Source organism: Chrysemys picta, chromosome 8 (assembly GCF_011386835.1).
Source record: "Chrysemys picta bellii isolate R12L10 chromosome 8, ASM1138683v2, whole genome shotgun sequence".
Taxonomy (NCBI): domain Eukaryota; kingdom Metazoa; phylum Chordata; order Testudines; family Emydidae; genus Chrysemys; species Chrysemys picta.
In genome coordinates this window covers 33,800,355-33,817,788 of record NC_088798.1, presented here as the reverse complement: position 1 = coordinate 33,817,788, position 17,434 = coordinate 33,800,355, and the positions used below count along the sequence as shown (strand labels likewise).

The 17,434-nt window shown below is 49.9% G+C and overlaps 1 protein-coding gene across 15 annotated transcripts in view; it reads left to right on the top strand.

Moving 5' to 3' along the window:
• Positions 1 to 13,845: 13,845 nt before the first annotated feature.
• The window catches only part of EVI5 (ecotropic viral integration site 5), a 128,689-nt gene continuing 125,100 nt past the window's right edge, over positions 13,846 to 17,434 (top strand). For 6 of the 15 annotated variants that reach the window (XM_065555553.1, XM_065555550.1, XM_065555545.1 and 3 more), the window contains exon 1: positions 13,846 to 13,921. In XM_065555553.1, the coding sequence (XP_065411625.1) occupies positions 13,871 to 13,921 (51 nt within the window). In that variant the 5' untranslated portion in view covers positions 13,846 to 13,870. Of the gene's footprint in view, positions 13,922 to 16,346; positions 16,487 to 17,434 lie in introns of those variants that run through there. The other 9 variants (XM_065555549.1, XM_065555544.1, XM_005298136.4 and 6 more) reach the window with 6 other exon arrangements.

Genomic DNA, 17,434 nt, shown 5'->3' with positions numbered 1-17,434 from the left:
GCCGGTTTGGACACTCCAATGTCTGGGCTGCTTACAGTAATTACAAACATCCCCAAAACCTGAAAATCCAGTTCCACGACTCCTCCCGCGACCATGTCCCTGTCCCTGGAACCTTCCCCGTCCCCAGTACTGTTTGCCCTGCCCTGAATAATGTTGTATTTGCAGGGCCATTAATTTTTGAGAGGACTGTTCCTCCTTTCCTTTCAGAGTGCGTTGGCAGTGCTCTGCCACTGTTTGCAATTTGTCTATGGTTTTGGTCTCCCACCCAACACTTATTCGCTTTAGCATACTGCCAATAGCAGGTAGGAGGCCATTAACAAACGCATGACCCAGGGCGCCCTGTCCATTTTCATCTGGTTGCTGTATACCAGAATATTGCAGAAAAACATCAGTCAGCCGGGTGCGATAGTCATCCAGGTTTTCTCCCTGTTGCTGTTTACAGCAGTGTATGGCTGTCCAGCTGGTTTTAGGAGTCCATACTCACGGGATGGCTTCAAGTAGATTTTTAGCTCAGTCCTTACACTTTTTCCGGTATTCAGCGTCGGGACCGGTGTCTGGCAAATTAGAGTGGCGCTCACTGACGGGCCAATTTGCTGCTGTGAGCCATTTTTCATGTTCGCTAGGGGTTACAAGTAGCTTACACAGCTGCAGGAGGTCTGCCTCAGAGGGTTCATCGGTGTCACATACTAACAAAATCCCTCTCAGAATTTGGTAGGATTTTCCAGGGGCTTTGGAAAGCCTTTTACAATTGAAAAGAGCTCTGTGCGAGTCCAGGGTTTATAGGTCCAAGTGGGACCCCCTTCTTGGCCCCTAGTATGCAGGATTCAGAGGGGAGCTTGGACAGTTTTAGAACTAGAGCGCAAGCAACGGGCCCAATCCTTATTCAGGCTATCTTTGCATGTATAAGAAAAAGCAGAGGAGTGAGGGAGACTGGAGGGTTTCGGGGGAACAAGGGATTTTTCTTTACAGGCCTGAGCGGTACCGGAGGAATAGGCCTGGGTGGCATTGGACGGTCCGGACCGGTCTGAACTGGTGACCTCTGAGGATTGCTCCTAAACTGAGGAGGCTGGTGATCGTCTATTGATCCGATGCAAGGCTGCCAAGCCAATTAATGTGTCTTCCTCATCGTCGTCCCCAGAATTTAACAAGGGGTTTTCTTCGTCCTTTTTCACAATGAGATGGGAGTATGAAGGGGGTTGGGATCGATCTGAGTCTGCTCGGAGAACGGGGTAAAGGGGAGCGCTCAGTCTGGTGGTGGGAAAGGAGGCTTCCAATAAAGCTTTTAACTTATCATTTGAATCTTTGAGAGAGGCGAGTTTCGATTCTGTTCACCTACAATTTGCCTCTTCCCACCACTGCATGAAACAATCAACCTCTCCTCTGGCCAATTTAGTTTTAGGTTGGCCGATTTTGTCTTTTAAGACGTCCGCTCGGTCTTTGTCCCAAGATCCTAACAGTGGCCACTGAGTTTTGGGATCTCTCTGAGTTAACCTAGACCATTTTTCCAGAAATTTACAGGAGTCCGGATCCTTCCTAAAATACATAAAATGAGCCAGCGTTCCTTTAGGGAACTGTCCCGACTTAGACATCTGGTTACCCATACAGGAGGACTTTAAACATACCAATCACACAAGAAGGAAATTTGGGTTCGTCAGAGCGATGCCCGGTGCAACACACAAAAGGAGCCCACAGGCTACTGCCTCAATCGCCCTTGCTTTCACACCAAGGGTTTTACCCAAGGTGCGGTGCGGCTGCAATTGTGCAGATTTCACTCACTCAGACCGCGGGGACAGGAACCCCTTGGTCGGCCGATCCCCGGACGGAGACGGCACCCAGACTCAAACACTCCACAGGAGGACAGATAGACACAGAGACAGGATAGTCCTCAGTCCAGACAAAACACAGAAATAATTACCTGACCAGATTCCTGATGTCAGATCCCGGGATCCCTACCAGAACAGAGTGGGAACCAACAAGTTCGATGGCGTAGACTTCACTGTGGTCGTGCGCCCTTCCGTTCAGGAGGAGGACCGCTCGGGCCAAATGCCCAGGTGCCGGCTGCCATGGTCGTCCTACAAAAATGGTCAGGAATCACAGTGAAGACAGTTGCCATCTCGGTGGAACCTCCAAATTGTCGAAGTTAGATTCAGGACTCACAATTTTTTAGACCACTCTGTTTATTAGCACAGCGCTCTGCTAATACACTCAGATAATGTGAGCACCATGCAAGACCTACACTACCTTATTTTATACAGATAAAAAGGGTGCCAACTTAACAAGAGGACAAAGAAAGCAGAACTGACAAGTTTACCTGAGGCTAGACATACATATTCAATTTCCTTACTAACTTTTACAGATTTTCGGTTAATGTTCCACCATTAGCAAAAGTGGACTCATTGTTTATGCCTTAATGTTTCTTTTCCTGACACCTGTATTTTAACATTCCTTATTTCTGCTTAAAGGTACATACAGCATTTCTTTAATCCATTCTATTTTTACAATATAATTCATTCTACTTTCACAGCGGTTTCATCTATAATGCGGTAAGATTTTTTGGCTCCCGAGGACAGCGTTATATTGAGGTAGCAGTGTAACTGAAATCATGAAATCTGTGACTTTTTAAATCCTATGACTGTGAATTTGGTAGGGCCCTAGATATTTGTATAATCAGGAATTTGTAAAATACAGCTCTTTCTGTGGCCTAAGTCTGGCTGGGCAACAAGAAAGTCAAGGTTGATGCAACCACTGTACAATTGAGAGTAAGGAATTTTTGTTTTTGTAATCACTGAGGGTGTATCTGAACCTCTGTCATGAATGGATAACATAGTCTCAGAATGTCTGGTTTTACTGACTATGTCTCCCTGGGGGCAGATTTAAGGTGCCTGGGGTGCCTGGGCATGCCCATGTTTGGGTTTTTTTAAGTTTAATTTTTACTCTGCTTTTTTTTTTTTTTTTTGAAAATTCAACATTCTTGTATTTTTTTTTAAACTTTAGATTACTGATATTCTCCACTTTAACTGATTTTTTTTTGGCCTGGGAATTTCCTTAGGTTTTTAATGTAAACAATGTTTCTCACATGCACTAGAAGATAAGGGAGTGAGGGGAGGAGAGATAGCTCAGTGGTTTGAGCATTGGCCCGCTAAACCCAGCATTGTGAGCTCAATCCTTGGGGGGGCGATTTGGGGCAAAATCAGTACTTGGTCCTGCTAGTGAAGGCAGGGGGCTGGACTCGATGACCTTTCAAGGTCCCTTCCAGTTCTAGGAGATAGGATATCTCCATTAATTATAACCAGCTACTACATGAAGCTCTTAATCTTTACGGAACACTGGGACAAGATGAGCTGGAACTCTGCATAGAACTGTGTGTCAGTGGGAGGAAGAGGGTGAGAAAACCCGTGGAGCTTAGGAGCTCTTCATAGTTCCTGGCTCCTACTGGTTCCCACAGCTCCATACCTAGATTCCTCCTTCCATTACAGTTTTACTGTACAGTGGACCTTCTAAAGTCTATAGGATATGTTGCATATCTTAATATGTCTGCAGAAACCACAGATCCAATGCAGATGTTATAAAGTCAGCAAGGAGACGAAGCTGGGTCTGGGAGTAGGGGTCATATTATGGGACTTGGGGAAGCAGATGAAGCTGGGAAGTAGGAGGATGAAGCTGGTGGGGGTTCCAGAATGACTGCAGTATCCACCCTGGCCCGAGGAAGGTTGCAAAACTTATGAGGTCTGGAGGTGCTCTGAGCTTAGAGAAAAGGGGAGCCCTCTTAATTTAATAGCTCTGTTGGGATACAGGAGTTGCTGAAGCCAAGTGAGTTGCAGTCCAGCTGTTTGTGCTGATGCACTGCAGCTGGTGGCTGCAGCTTCTCCACTATTTACTTGTGCACATGAGAGAGCATTTTAAATTCTCACCTACCCTGTTTTATATAAAAAGAAAACATGTAACAGTAATTTCGCAGTAGTGTTCACAGAAGACAGAAGGTGAAATCCTGACCCTAACAAAGTCAATGGGAGTTTTGCTATCATCTTCAAAAGGGCCGGGATTTCGGTGGTTTGATGAAAATTCTGCCACTGCCTACATCCCCTTATACAGGAGCCTGAAGTTCATACAATCACATGTTCCCGGAAGGGAAGGGATTGAAGATTCTCGCATTGGACAAGTACATTAGCATATGCCCTAGATGCCTTTGAGAGGATCCTACCTGAGGCAACGCTTCTGCAGGGGACAGGTCGGGGTATGACCATAAGATCCCTGTAATGGCTAATCCTCTGGGTGCTCCCTCATCAAAATACAAAAGTGTGTCCTCTGTAAACAGATTATGCTCACAGTGGAATCAGTCCACAGGTAAGAAGATTAGCAGTTTTAGATTGCATCCTAGTAAATAAGGTTGACTTCTATCCTAGTCAATGACTTCAGTGAGACTTTCACCTGTATACCTCAGACCAGAATGGGGCCCTTAATTTGGGAGTTTCAACCTAGTCTCTAGTGTCAGTTTCAGGGCTGCCCAGAGGATTCAGGGGGCCTGGGGCAAAGCAATTTCAGGGGCCCCTTTCATAAAAAAAAGTTGCAATACTATAGAATACTATATTCTCGTGGGGGCCCCTATGGGACCTGGGGCAAATTGCCCCACTTGCCCCCCCCCCTGGGCAGCCCTGATCAGTTTTATGAATAACACTCAATTTAGTACAGTTCGGCATGACTCTCTCTCTCTCATATATATATGCAGACATCAGATCTCGATGTTCAGTTTCGGTAAGCAGTGGATGCCCTATGTATCAAGGGAGGCTAGGCATTGTAGACTGCCCTCCAGATGTTGGAGCACTAGTTCCACCACATGAGTTATTGACTGTGACGTTGCTCCAGACTCCTGAATTTACTTGGTGCATTAGCCTCTTTTCCAGCAATGTTTCCACTCTGCAAGGACATAAATTTCAGCTCCCTGGCAGTGCTAATCATCCGTGCATGGGAAAGGGCCAGTAGCCCTCTTGTCCAAGAGTACATGAACTGCCATAGCAAGGGGGTGTTGAGAGATCAGCCATAGCATTAAATCCTGGACCATTGCAGGAGGATTCCTTCCCTGAATACGAGTACATAGACCTTTGAGCTGGCCCAAGGTGTCGTTCTCTGTCTGAGACTCGGGTACCAGCCAACTGGAGATGTAGTAGGTTGGTTTCATCTGTTGCAGTTCTCCAAAAAGACTTAACAATAATGGGATCTTGTCGAAGGTCTGATTGAACTATGTGCACTAGCACATACAGACTGGAAGTTCAAACAGCCAGCAATACTATGAGTGGCCTAATTCAGCTCTGTGTCGATAAACTGAGTGTGGCAGCTGCAACTCTGGACCACAGAGCAGCATTCAGCTGGAGCAAACACCAGGGCCAGTACAGATGTACAAAGGACTGAAGGGTTTGCTCCCCAGGAAATTCCCAATAATTTTCATATCAAGGCGTTATGGGAAGGGATCTTCATTTTCCTATTCTGTGTGAGGCTGGTATGTCAGGCTAAGGTTGAGTTTTACTCCCGTGTGTGACAATGAGATTAATGGATTATTGAGGTAGTTGAACCTCAGCAGCCTCACATTCAGAGCAAGCTGGAAGGGAAGTACAGAAGTTTGTTTAGCTGAAAAAAAGATTCTTCCGAGCTTGACAGGCCATAAATGTAAACTTGTTTTTTTTAATTGAGACCTTAGGCAAAAATGGATTTAAAATGCTGTCCCCTCCCACTTTGACCCACCCCCTTAGGTTTACTCTACTACAACAGACAAGCATAGTAAATATTTTAGGTTTTTAATTATCCATGTATCCTCAAATTACTGCACCAGGATATAACATGCAATGAAAAAAGGAGATAAAGCAGTTCCAGCCTTAATCAAGACCCTGATCCTTTAAACAGTTATTCATATGCTTAACTTCATGCATGCAAGTACTACATGTAAAGTTAAGCACCCAAGTAATTGCAGGATTGGGAGCTTCTGTTGTAAGGGACTCTCTCTTATGAGCTCTAAGACTCCTGGAACAATGAAGCCCAGATCTGGCTGGGGTTATAAATGACAAAAACATCATAAACACCAATTCTGCAAGCTGCTGTGCATGGATACGGAGATCTGTCCAGGGTGAGCTGTTTAAAGTATTAGACCCTTAAAATGTCTTGGCATTTAATGGTTTCTATTATAATTTTAATGTCATTTTAGACTTTTTAAAGTATTGTTTACATAAAAATAACTTTAATGAGTGCTTAATTTCCACCTGATCTATCAGAATGGCTCCTGCGCTAATAGACATAAATTGGAACTGTACCTGTGTATCTAAAAATACATTTAGGCACATTACTATACAACAGTCTTCAAAACAGGATTTGTACCTACTTCTCCAGGCATGAAGAACTGTCAGTTAATCCAAATGTGTTTCTTAAACTACTGGATAGGTCATAGGAGTTCTTTGGTGATGGTAAATTAACAATACAAATAACTGCAAGCAGAAGTCCTCTCCCCCATTTATTTCTAAAATGCTGTATAGATTACATTATATTTGTCAGCCTTTGCTGATAGAGATACTTTTTGTTATGAATAACAGTGGGGAAAATAACCATTCTTCTTCGAGTGCTTGCTCATATCCATTCCATTAGGTGTGTGCGCGCCGCGTGCACGATCGTCGGAAGATTTTTACCCTAGCAACACCGGCGGGTCGGCTGTGGAGCCCCCTAGAGTGGCGCCTTCATGGCGCTGAATATATACCCCAGCCGACCCGGCGCCCCCTCAGTTCCTTCTTACCGCCCCTGACGGTCGTTGGAACTGTGGAGCGCTGCTTAGCTGTTCTCCACTTTCCCTAGCTTATCTTGTTGTATCATAGTTGTAGTTATAGTTATAGTCCTAGAGTTTGTTGTAAATTAGTTTTAAAGTTGTTCTAAATAGTCCAGGGGATTAAGGGGGTCGTCTCCCCCCTTTCTCCCCCGGCCGCGGGGCCGGGCTCATGCCCAACGCTCCCGGCTTCAAGCTGTGCGCCTCCTGCGCTAAACCTATGCCCACGAGCGACCCGCACGAATCCTGTCTGAAGTGCCTGGGAGAGTCACACCAGACAGACAAGTGTAAAATCTGTAAGGCCTTCCGTCCGAGAACCAAGAAGGAGCGGGACTTTCGGCTCAGGCAACTTCTGATGGAGGCGGCTCTTAGCCCGGACACTCCTTCCACGAGCAAGGCCCCGGCACCTAGCACCTCGGTGCGCAGTGCCCCGGCGGCACCGGCTGCGACGACCACGCGAGTGGCGTCAGACAAGCCTCCCCGGCACCGGACCTCGTCGGCACCGCAGACACAGCAAGTGCCTCGGCGCCGGTCCTTATCCCCAGGGCATAAAAAAGCCCATAAGACGGGGACATCAGTGCCGAAGACGCCAGCTCCCCCAGTGCCGGGGGTAGAGCCGCGTCCACCGGTGGAGCAACGAAAACAGGTGCCTCCGGCACCGTCGACTCCGGCGCCGAGGCCGTTGAGTCCGGTGCAGATAGCGTCTCCCCCCAGGCCGGCGGTGATACAGTGCCTCCCGTCGACTCCAGAGACCTTCGCGGCGGCGAGAGACTTAATAGCTCTCACGGAGCCGGCACCGCCTCAACCACCGGCACCGACTGCACCGTTGACTCGCACGGTCCAGTCGAGGGGGAAACCTGCATTGATGCGCCCGCCATCACAAGGGCTGGAACCTCGGCACCGATCCAGGTCCCGAAGCAGGTCCCCACGCCGCTCGCAGTCCCGGCACCGAATACCGTCTCGGCACCGGTCGTACTCGCGGCCAAGATCTTCTTCGCGGCGCCGCTCTACGTCTCGGCACCGATATGATCGTCGGCACCGTTCGACATCCAGACGTAGTTCTCGGCACCGCTACGATCGACGCTCGACGTCGAGGGGCCGCTCCCGGCACCGGGCATACTCCAGGTCCTCGTCGAGGTCCAGATCCGACTCCCGGCACCGACGAGGTCATCGGCACCGGTCGCGGTCCCGGCACCGATCGCCGGCACCGCACAGAGATAGATCATCTCCGGACCGGCACCGTGCGGCACCGCAGCCCACGGGGATGGTTTCATCTCTCTCGGCACCGCCATGGCCGTCTAGATCGGTGTCTCGTTCCTCGGAGGACCTGTCGAGATCGGCATACCCCCCTCAAGGGCACGCCGAGGAACAAAATTTTGGCCACTGGCAAGAGATGGCAGAGGACCACTCTCATGGACCATCTCACTGGTCGTTTTGGACCCCGTGGGCGTACCACCAAGAACAAGGGGCTCCAATACCATCGACCTCTCGCTCGGGTCACTCGGTCAGAAGGGCCCCAGAATCCACCATCTCTCGGCCTCCGCCAGGAGGCATGGAGGCTTCGGTGTCCACGCCACCCGACACCAGGGACCCAAGTGCAGGTGATGCCCCGGCCCAAGAGCAAGGGGAGCGGGACCCCCCCTTGGATCCGGTACCACCGGAGGCATCCTCTTCCTCCTCTCCGGACGAGGCAGTGGCGGGCACTTCATGTACGGGTCCCCCTCCGATAGATCTTCGGGCTCACCAGGATCTCCTGCGTAGGATGGCCCGTAATATGGACCTGCAGGCGGAGGAGATAGTGGAGGTGCACGACCCGATCGTGAACATCCTTGGAGCAGATGCCCCATCGAGGGTGGCGTTACCTCTGATCCGCACGATACAATCGAATGCGGATACGATATGGCAAACTCCTGCCTCCATTCCACCCACAGCGAGAGGGGTGGAAAGAAAATACTTTGTCCCCTCTAAGGACTATGGGTACTTGTATACCCACCCCCAACCGTGTTCACTGGTGGTGGAATCAGTGAATGCACGAGAACGCCACGGCCAGCAGGCTGCAGCGCCTAAATCAAAAGAGGCTAAGCGGCTCGATCTGTTTGGCCGTAAGGTTTACTCAGCCGGAGGGCTACAACTTAGAGCGGCGAACCAACAGGCGCTACTGAGCCGCTACAATTTCAACTCCTGGAACTCTATGGGGAAGTTTAAGGAGTTGATTCCCCAAGAGTCCAGGGAAGAGTTTGGAGCCATGGTAGAGGAGGGCAAGAAGGTGGCTCGGACCTCCTTGCAGGCCTCCTTGGACATTGCAGACTCAGCGGCGCGGACCCTGGCTTCGGGTATCGCTATGCGCAGGATCTCCTGGCTTCAGGTTTCGGGTTTGCCTCCGGAGCTGCAGCAAACCCTACAAGATCTGCCTTTTGAGGGTCATGGATTGTTCTCGGATAAGACGGACTCCCGCCTGCAGAGCCTCAAGGACTCGAGAACAATCATGCGCTCCCTGGGGATGCATGTTGTGGGCCCCCAGCGCAGGCCGTTTAGGCCGCAGCCTCAGCGCTTCTACCCCCCCCCGCCTCGTCAGAGACAGGACTCGGCCCGGAGGCGAGGGCGAGGTGGTAGAAGAAGGTGGACCGGCCCTCAACCTGGCCAGAACCAGGGGCCACCTAGACCACCTTCAGGCCCCAGGCAGAACTTTTGAAGGTGCGGTCGAGGACGGCGCCCCAGTCATCCCCCAGGATCCAGCCCCCTCTTTTCGGGATCGCCTCTCCCACTTCCACCGTGCTTGGTCCCTTATAACTTCGGACCGTTGGGTCCTCCGCACGGTGGAGAGGGGATACGCTATCCAGTTTTCTTCATTTCCCCCCTCCTCCCCCCCTTCCCCGTCCCTCTTCAGGGACCCTTCTCACGAGCAACTTCTTATACAGGAAGTCTCTACGCTCCTCGCCATGGGGGCCATAGAGGAGGTTCCGGTGGATTTAAGGGGCAGGGGATTCTATTCCCGTTACTTCCTCATCCCCAAGTCCAAAGGAGGTCTGCGACCCATCTTGGACTTGCGCGGACTCAACAAATTCGTAGTAAAGTTGAAGTTCCGCATGGTCTCTCTGGGGGCCATTATCCCTTCCCTCGATCCTGGAGACTGGTTTGCCGCCCTCGACATGAAAGACGCATACTTTCACATTGCTATTTACCCGCCTCACAGACGCTTCCTCCGATTCGTGGTAAACAGGGTGCACTACCAATTTGCAGTCCTTCCCTTCGGCCTATCTTCGGCCCCACGGGTCTTCACGAAATGTATGGCTGTCGTGGCAGCGTACCTTCGTCGGCAAGGGATACAGGTGTTCCCGTACCTAGACGACTGGCTGGTACGCGGTCGCACCAAGGAACAAGTTCGCGATCACGTCCACATAATAGTGCGCACATTCAACAAGTTGGGTATCCTACTCAACAAGGACAAATCCACTCTAGAACCTACCCAGAGAATAGAATTCATCGGTGCGGTTCTAGACTCCAGACGCGCACAAGCCATCCTGCCAGACAATCGCTTTTGCACCATCACGAGCCTCATCCAAGGACTCAAGGCCTTCCCAACTACCACGGTGAGGTCGTGCCTTACCCTCCTGGGTCACATGGCTTCCTGCACGTACGTAACCAGGCATGCCAGACTTCGGCTTCGCCCACTCCAGACCTGGGTGTCATCAATATACCGCCCACATCGGGACAGCCTGAATATGGTGGTCACAATCCCGAACTCGGTCCTGACCTCCCTCACATGGTGGCTAGATCACAATGTGGTTTGCGAGGGGATGCCGTTTCACGCCCCACAACCCTCTCTGCACCTGGTCACAGACGCTTCATCTCTGGGTTGGGGCGCCCATCTCAACGAGCACCATACCCAGGGCCTGTGGACTGCACCTCAGCTAGCCCTACACATCAATGTTCGGGAACTGATGGCGGTGCGCCTGGCGTGCCAGGCATTTCTCAATCTCCTACGGGGCCGCTGTGTGTTAGTTCTCACCGACAACACCACGGCCATGTTTTACATCAACAAGCAAGGAGGAGCACGTTCGTCAATTCTATGCCAAGAGGCCATTCGCCTGTGGGACTTCTGCATCGCCCACTCAATCCATCTCACGGCATCGTTCCTCCCTGGAGTCCAGAACACTTTAGCGGACCGACTCAGCAGGTCCTTTCAAACGCACGAGTGGTCTATCCGTCCGGACATCATACATTCCGTCTTCCAGAAGTGGGGGTTTCCCCAGATAGACCTGTTTGCATCTCGAGACAACAGGAAGTGCCACGTGTTCTGCTCCCTGCAAGGTCGAGCCCCAGGCTCCCTATCGGATGCGTTTCTCCTTCCCTGGAAGGACCACCTGTTTTATGCCTTCCCTCCGTTTCCTCTGGTCCACAAGGTACTGCTCAAATTGCGCAGAGACCAGGCACAGGTAATTCTGGTCGCTCCAGCGTGGCCGAGACAACATTGGTACACCACGCTGTTGGAACTCTCGGTTCAGACACCGATCCCGCTTCCGTTGTATCCGGATCTCATCACGCAGAACCACGGCCGGCTGCGTCACCCCGACCTGCAATCACTCCACCTCACGGCGTGGCTGCTCCATGGTTCACCCAGGCAGAGCAACAGTGTTCACACTCTGTCCAACAGATTCTGCTGAGCAGTAGGAAGCCCTCAACACGGACCACATACTTGGCCAAGTGGAAGCGGTTCTCCTGTTGGTGCGAACAACGAGCCACGTCCCCATTGCACGCACCTATTCCTCTTATTTTGGAATATCTCCTCTCCCTAAAACAGCAAGGGTTGGCGATATCTTCAATTAGAGTTCACCTGGCCGCTATATCGGCCTTCCATCCAGGGGAACTCGCGTCCTCGGTATTCTCTAACCCGATGGTCGTTAGATTCCTCAAGGGCTTAGACCGGATGTACCCACAACAACGTCAGCCCGTTCCGACGTGGGACCTCAACCTGGTTCTCTCCAAGCTCACAGGTCCTCCATTTGAGCCACTGGCCACCTGTTCACTTCTGTACCTGTCCTGGAAGACAGCCTTCCTCGTAGCCATCACCTCAGCAAGGCGCGTTTCTGAACTCAGGGCGCTTACATCCGAGCCCCCTTACACAGTTTTTCATAAGGATAAAGTGCAGCTTCGCCCACATCCTGCCTTTCTCCCTAAGGTGGTTTCTCCATTTCATATCAACCAGGATATATTTCTCCCGGTCTTTCACCCTAAACCACATGCGTCTCGCCAGGATCAACGTTTGCATTCCCTGGACGTACGCAGGGCCCTGGCCTTCTACATTGACCGCACAAGGCCCTTTAGAAAGACGACGCAACTCTTCGTTGCAGTGGCCGACCGAATGAAAGGCTCACCGGTCTCATCACAACGCCTATCCTCCTGGATTACGTCTTGCATCCGGACTTGCTACGACCTGGCAGGTGTCTCAGCACCGCACCTCACCGCTCACTCCACGAGGGCCCAAGCGTCCTCGACGGCTTTCCTGGCGCAAGTTCCGATCCAGGACATTTGTAGAGCTGCGGTTTGGTCGTCAGTCCACACGTTTACAGAACACTATGCTCTAGTGCAGCAGTCCAGGGACGATGCTGCCTTTGGATCAGCGGTTTTGCACACAGCAATGTCTCACTCCGACCCCACCACCTAAGTTGGGCTTGGGAGTCACCTAATGGAATGGATATGAGCAAGCACTCGAAGAAGAAAAGACGGTTACTCACCGTTGTAACTGTTGTTCTTCGAGATGTGTTGCTCATATCCATTCCAAACCCGCCCTCCGTCCCCACTGTCGGAGTAGCCGGCAAGAAGGAACTGAGGGGGCGCCGGGTCGGCTGGGGTATATATTCAGCGCCATGAAGGCGCCACTCTAGGGGGCTCCGCAGCCGACCCGCCGGTGTTGCTAGGGTAAAAATCTTCCGACGATCGTGCACGCGGCGCGCGCACACCTAATGGAATGGATATGAGCAACACATCTCGAAGAACAACAGTTACAACGGTGAGTAACCGTCTTTTAATCCTAAAATAAATTATTCAAAAATAGTTTACACACAGGAGTTCTGCGAGTTTTAACTATCTGGTAAGTTTGAAGAGTCTGTGTTGTACACTTATTGCAGTCATTAGGGGCACATAAAAGGTCTAACACTGAGTGCTAAATTTCTTTAAGGACTAATTCTTAATTCCTAAACTAATTAAACAGCTTCATTTGTTAATTCTGAGAAAATTCATCTTGCACTCAAAGAGTAATTGCTGTAATTTTTGGGAAGGTAGGCTTTATTTTTCCACTCAGAGAGGCTGAATCCCTGCTTTAAGGGCAAAACTCAACTCATCCTTTACTATGGAGTTATTACTGCATATTTAATGATAATTGAATATATATATATATATATATATATTTTTTTTTTCCAAACACACACTTTCATTAAATACAAACTTCCCAAGCCAATCTGTAAACATCAATCACAATACACAAAACAAATAAAAACAAAATAATCTAAATCTGAAGTTATCTTGGTGTTTGCTGTAACAATTACTCAATTAATGAAAGGAAAAATAAAGAAATAAGTGACTCTCAAAATCACAACATTTTCTTAAATCAAGTAGGCAGCATTACGCCTCTATGTTTTGCTAATTCCAGAAATAGTTTAACCATGTCTGGGTTAGAACTTTAGAGGGTTCAAAATTCCACCCTATTTTCCTTTTCCCAGGAAGAAACCATTCATAGCAAAGTACTCGTTTCTTTTCTTATAGTATGCCTGTCTAAATAAATGCTTGTTATCCAATAAGAATTCTCACAAGGGTCTTACATTTTAATATAAATATCTATAGTTAAAAATATCCCAACCAACATTACACAAGACATAAATAACTTAACTTCCCCTCTTTTCTTCAGATAGAGCCTTTTTACATCTAAAGTGTCTTAATATTACCTACATCCCCATTATGAATAGAACAGAAGGGAGTTGCATGGGTAGATCTAGGTGGAGTCACTTGCCACACCCCCCTGAGTCAGCTATAAATTCAGGCCAAATCCCTTTTCTCAGTTTCTCTCCATCTAAAATGTTTACTGCCAAGATGACTACTATCCCTAGGGGCTATGGTTTCAAGCAGGTAAAAACAAAGATGTTTCATTTTGTAATAAAAAAATGCTTCCTGAAGGCAATGCCTTATAATTAGAAAGGGTTTATATTTGAATTCTTCTCTTTGCAGCTTACCACCATCAAACCTTCAGTTTCTGTGTTTGAAGGAAAACACTTTTAAAATCCATTTTATGTTGTGTGGAACAAAGAAGTGCACAAATCCTTCATGGAAATGCCTTGCCTATATCTAGAGGGAAACCTGTTTGAATAATGTAATTATTGCTTACACTGTAAACCCTTTAGAACAGGAACTATCTTTTTGGTGTGTGTTTCTAGAGGGCTTGGCACTACAGGGCCCTGGTCCATTTCTGGGGATCCTTAGTGCAATAAATTACTCTTTTATTCTTATTCAATACCTCTACTTCTGTCTTTGCTGTAATCACAGCTGTGATATTCTTTGTGGCATAGAAAGTCATAGCAGCAACCTAGAGTATGATCTTACAGTGGGGACTTTTTTTTTTTTTTTTTTTTTTTTAAAGCAATTCCTTTGCCTTTTTAAGGGTCTGGCTTTGATTAATGTATACACTCCTTTTGTAGTTAAAACTAAACTGCATATTTCCTTTAGCTGCTGTTCTTCAAACTATTCTGTCCGACTCTGAACATACTTAGACCAACTAGGGTCATCCTTAATGCTTACGGTGCTTCATGTGGTGCTTTGTATTAGAAGTTGCTACAAATACAGAAAGCTTTCATTTTATTTCCTAGCCTAGCACAATTTGAAGGGACTCCTTCACTAGTAGAATTGGGGCAGAGACTGTCCCTTGGTTTTTTGTACACTGCTTAAAACCAAGGGCCTCTGAGCTTGTTATGCTAAATACAAATAGGCTCCAATGTTGAATGAGGCCTTTGGGTACTATCCTAAAATAAAGGCATTGTTATATATTGCATTAAATATACTAGGCAAATGAGCCTACATGCTAAGTGTGACAAACAGGATAATACTGCCTTTTATATAAGGAGAAATGTGGCAGCTACCTTTTGCAATTGCTGTGGTTTCTGGCATGATTCCAGTAGAAGTTTTAGAAATGGTAAAGGCATCAACTACTATTTGAGGTCCACCTAGGGGGTAGGGAACAGCCTTTTTGGGGTGTACAGTGATGGCAATAACCACTCAAATGCTGTTAGTGGATGGGTGGCTGGTGGATTCAAACAAGGGCTGCTCCTAGACTGTGTCTAAACCAAATGATAGCTGGTTTCAGGGTAGCAGCCGTGTTAGTCTGTATCCTCAAAAAGAACAGGAGTACTTGTGGCACCTTAGAGACTAACAAATTTATTAGAGCATAAGCTTTTGTGGGCTACAACCCACTTCTTCGGATGCATATAGAGTGAAACATATATTGAGGAGAAATATATACACACATACAGAGAGCATGAACAGGTGGGAGTTGTCTTACCAACTCTGAGAGGCCACCTTGATTATCACTTCAAAAGTTTTTTTCTCTTACTTAATTGGCCTCTCAGAGTTGGTAAGACAACTCCCACCTCTTCATGCTCTCTGTATGTGTGTATATATTTCTCCTCAATATATGTTTCACTCTATATGCATCCGAAGAAGTGGGTTGTAGCCCACAAAAGCTTATGCTCTAATAAATTTGTTAGTCTCTAAGGTGCCACAAGTACTCCTGTTCTTTTTCAAATGATAGCTGGTTTCACTAAGCTTAGAACAGCCACTACTTAACAAAATCAGAGAACTGGCATTGAAATCAGGGCAAATCAGGGAATATTCAACATGAACCACACTCTTGTGAAATTCTCCTCCCTTTTCGCCACTGAGTTGGAGCCAGTGCCCTTCTTCCAACCTCTGCCATCCAACAGGATGGTCATGGGTGGGAGATGGGCCTGGGGCAGTGGCTGCTGCCCTGAGAGGACTCCACAAAGGGAGCCCTGCAGACCCTGCTGTCAAGTACTGGAATGGGTTACCTAGGAAGGTGGTGGAATCGCCTTCCTTAGAGGTTTTTAAGGCCCAGCTTGACAAATCCCTGGCTGGGATAATTTAGTTGGGGATTGGTCCTGCTTTGAGCAGGGGGTTGGACTAGATGACCACCTCAGGTCTCTTCCAACCCTGATATTCTATAAGTCTCAGCCCCCTTGTCCTCCTGGTCCTCCCCAGGGCTCAATCTTCCTGACCTTAGGGGGCGCCAGGCCCTTTTCCATTTCAGGGGAGAGCCAGCCGACCTCTCCTGCAGGGGGTGCTGACCCCAGCCCCAGGCGTGGGGCTCGGCTCCCGCCATCGGCCGCCCCCGGCTCTGTATCGGGGGACGCGGAGCCCCGCGGGGGCGCTCTGCTGCGCAGGGAGGGAAGTGTCCTCGCGGCCGCCGGTGGCTCGCTGACGGCGGCCTGGGCGGAGAGTGTGCGCCTGCGCGCCGGGCTCTCGGAGGGACGTGGCCCGGTTGCCTGGGGCCGGAGAAGCGCGGCGAGCTTGGGGGCAAGGCAGCGGGACAGGCCGGGCGAGGAGCTCCGAGGCGGCGGCGGCTGCGGGCCGGGCTGCACTGGAAGCCGATGTTCGCACTCCGGCCCCCCGGCCAACGCTTCCAAGGTGAGGGGCGGGCGAGACCCCAGCCCCGCTCAGCCGGTCTAGCCGGGGTGGGGACGTACCCTGCCGCCGGGCCTAAGCGCTCTCCGCAGGCTACGGGGACCCCCGAGGGGAGAGCCCGGGGGCGCCGGGCCGGGGTGGAGTGACAGGGACACGCGCTCCCTTCCGGCTTCCAGCCGCGAGCCGCCCCCTCTCGCTTCTCCTTGCCTGCCTCTCCCGGGGGCCGGGCCGGGCCGGATCGTCCCCTCGCCTCGGCCAGCGCTGGGGTTCCCGGCTGCTCGCTCTGCGGAGCCAGGAGATCCGCCTCCCTGCGAGTGCCGGAGGAGCAGCGTCTGCTCGCCCTGCCGTCTCCGGAACGTGGGCGGCGGTGGCTATTGCGGCGAGTTGGGGTTTGCCCCGTGTGGGGCTGGGAGCGACTGTCTCGGTTTCAGGCCGTGAACCCGCTGCGAGGCGGCCCCCGAGTGACCCGCCGGAGCTCCCCTGGGCTGGGGGAAGGAGGGGGCGGTGAGGCTGTTTCCCTACTGGGGTTGCTTTGGGTTCTCCTACAAAACCAATCGAGTACTTGACTTCTTCTTCCTGACGGCGAGAAATATCAACCCTGCTCTGACCCTGTGTAAACGCGCTGTCCTAGCCCCACTGAAGAGCCTGAGGGGTAGGATGCTCTGGGATAGCACCAGGACTTCATCACAATTACGCCTCCTTCAGTCATGCACGGAGGAGATTCCACTGCGGCATAATCACAACGTGTATTCTGCTGTTACATGTTCATCTTGTTTTAGGGTGTGTGAATTAACTGCTGGCATGGTTTCAGTTTGTTTTGATTTAGTGGTCTTTAAAGGTGGTGGACTGTGGTGATTTAAGTAGAGATGGAAGTGGCTAGCTTATAGCATCACAATAAAATAGCACTCACACGAAAATGTCAACCTTCTTTAGAGGTGACCTAAAAAGAGC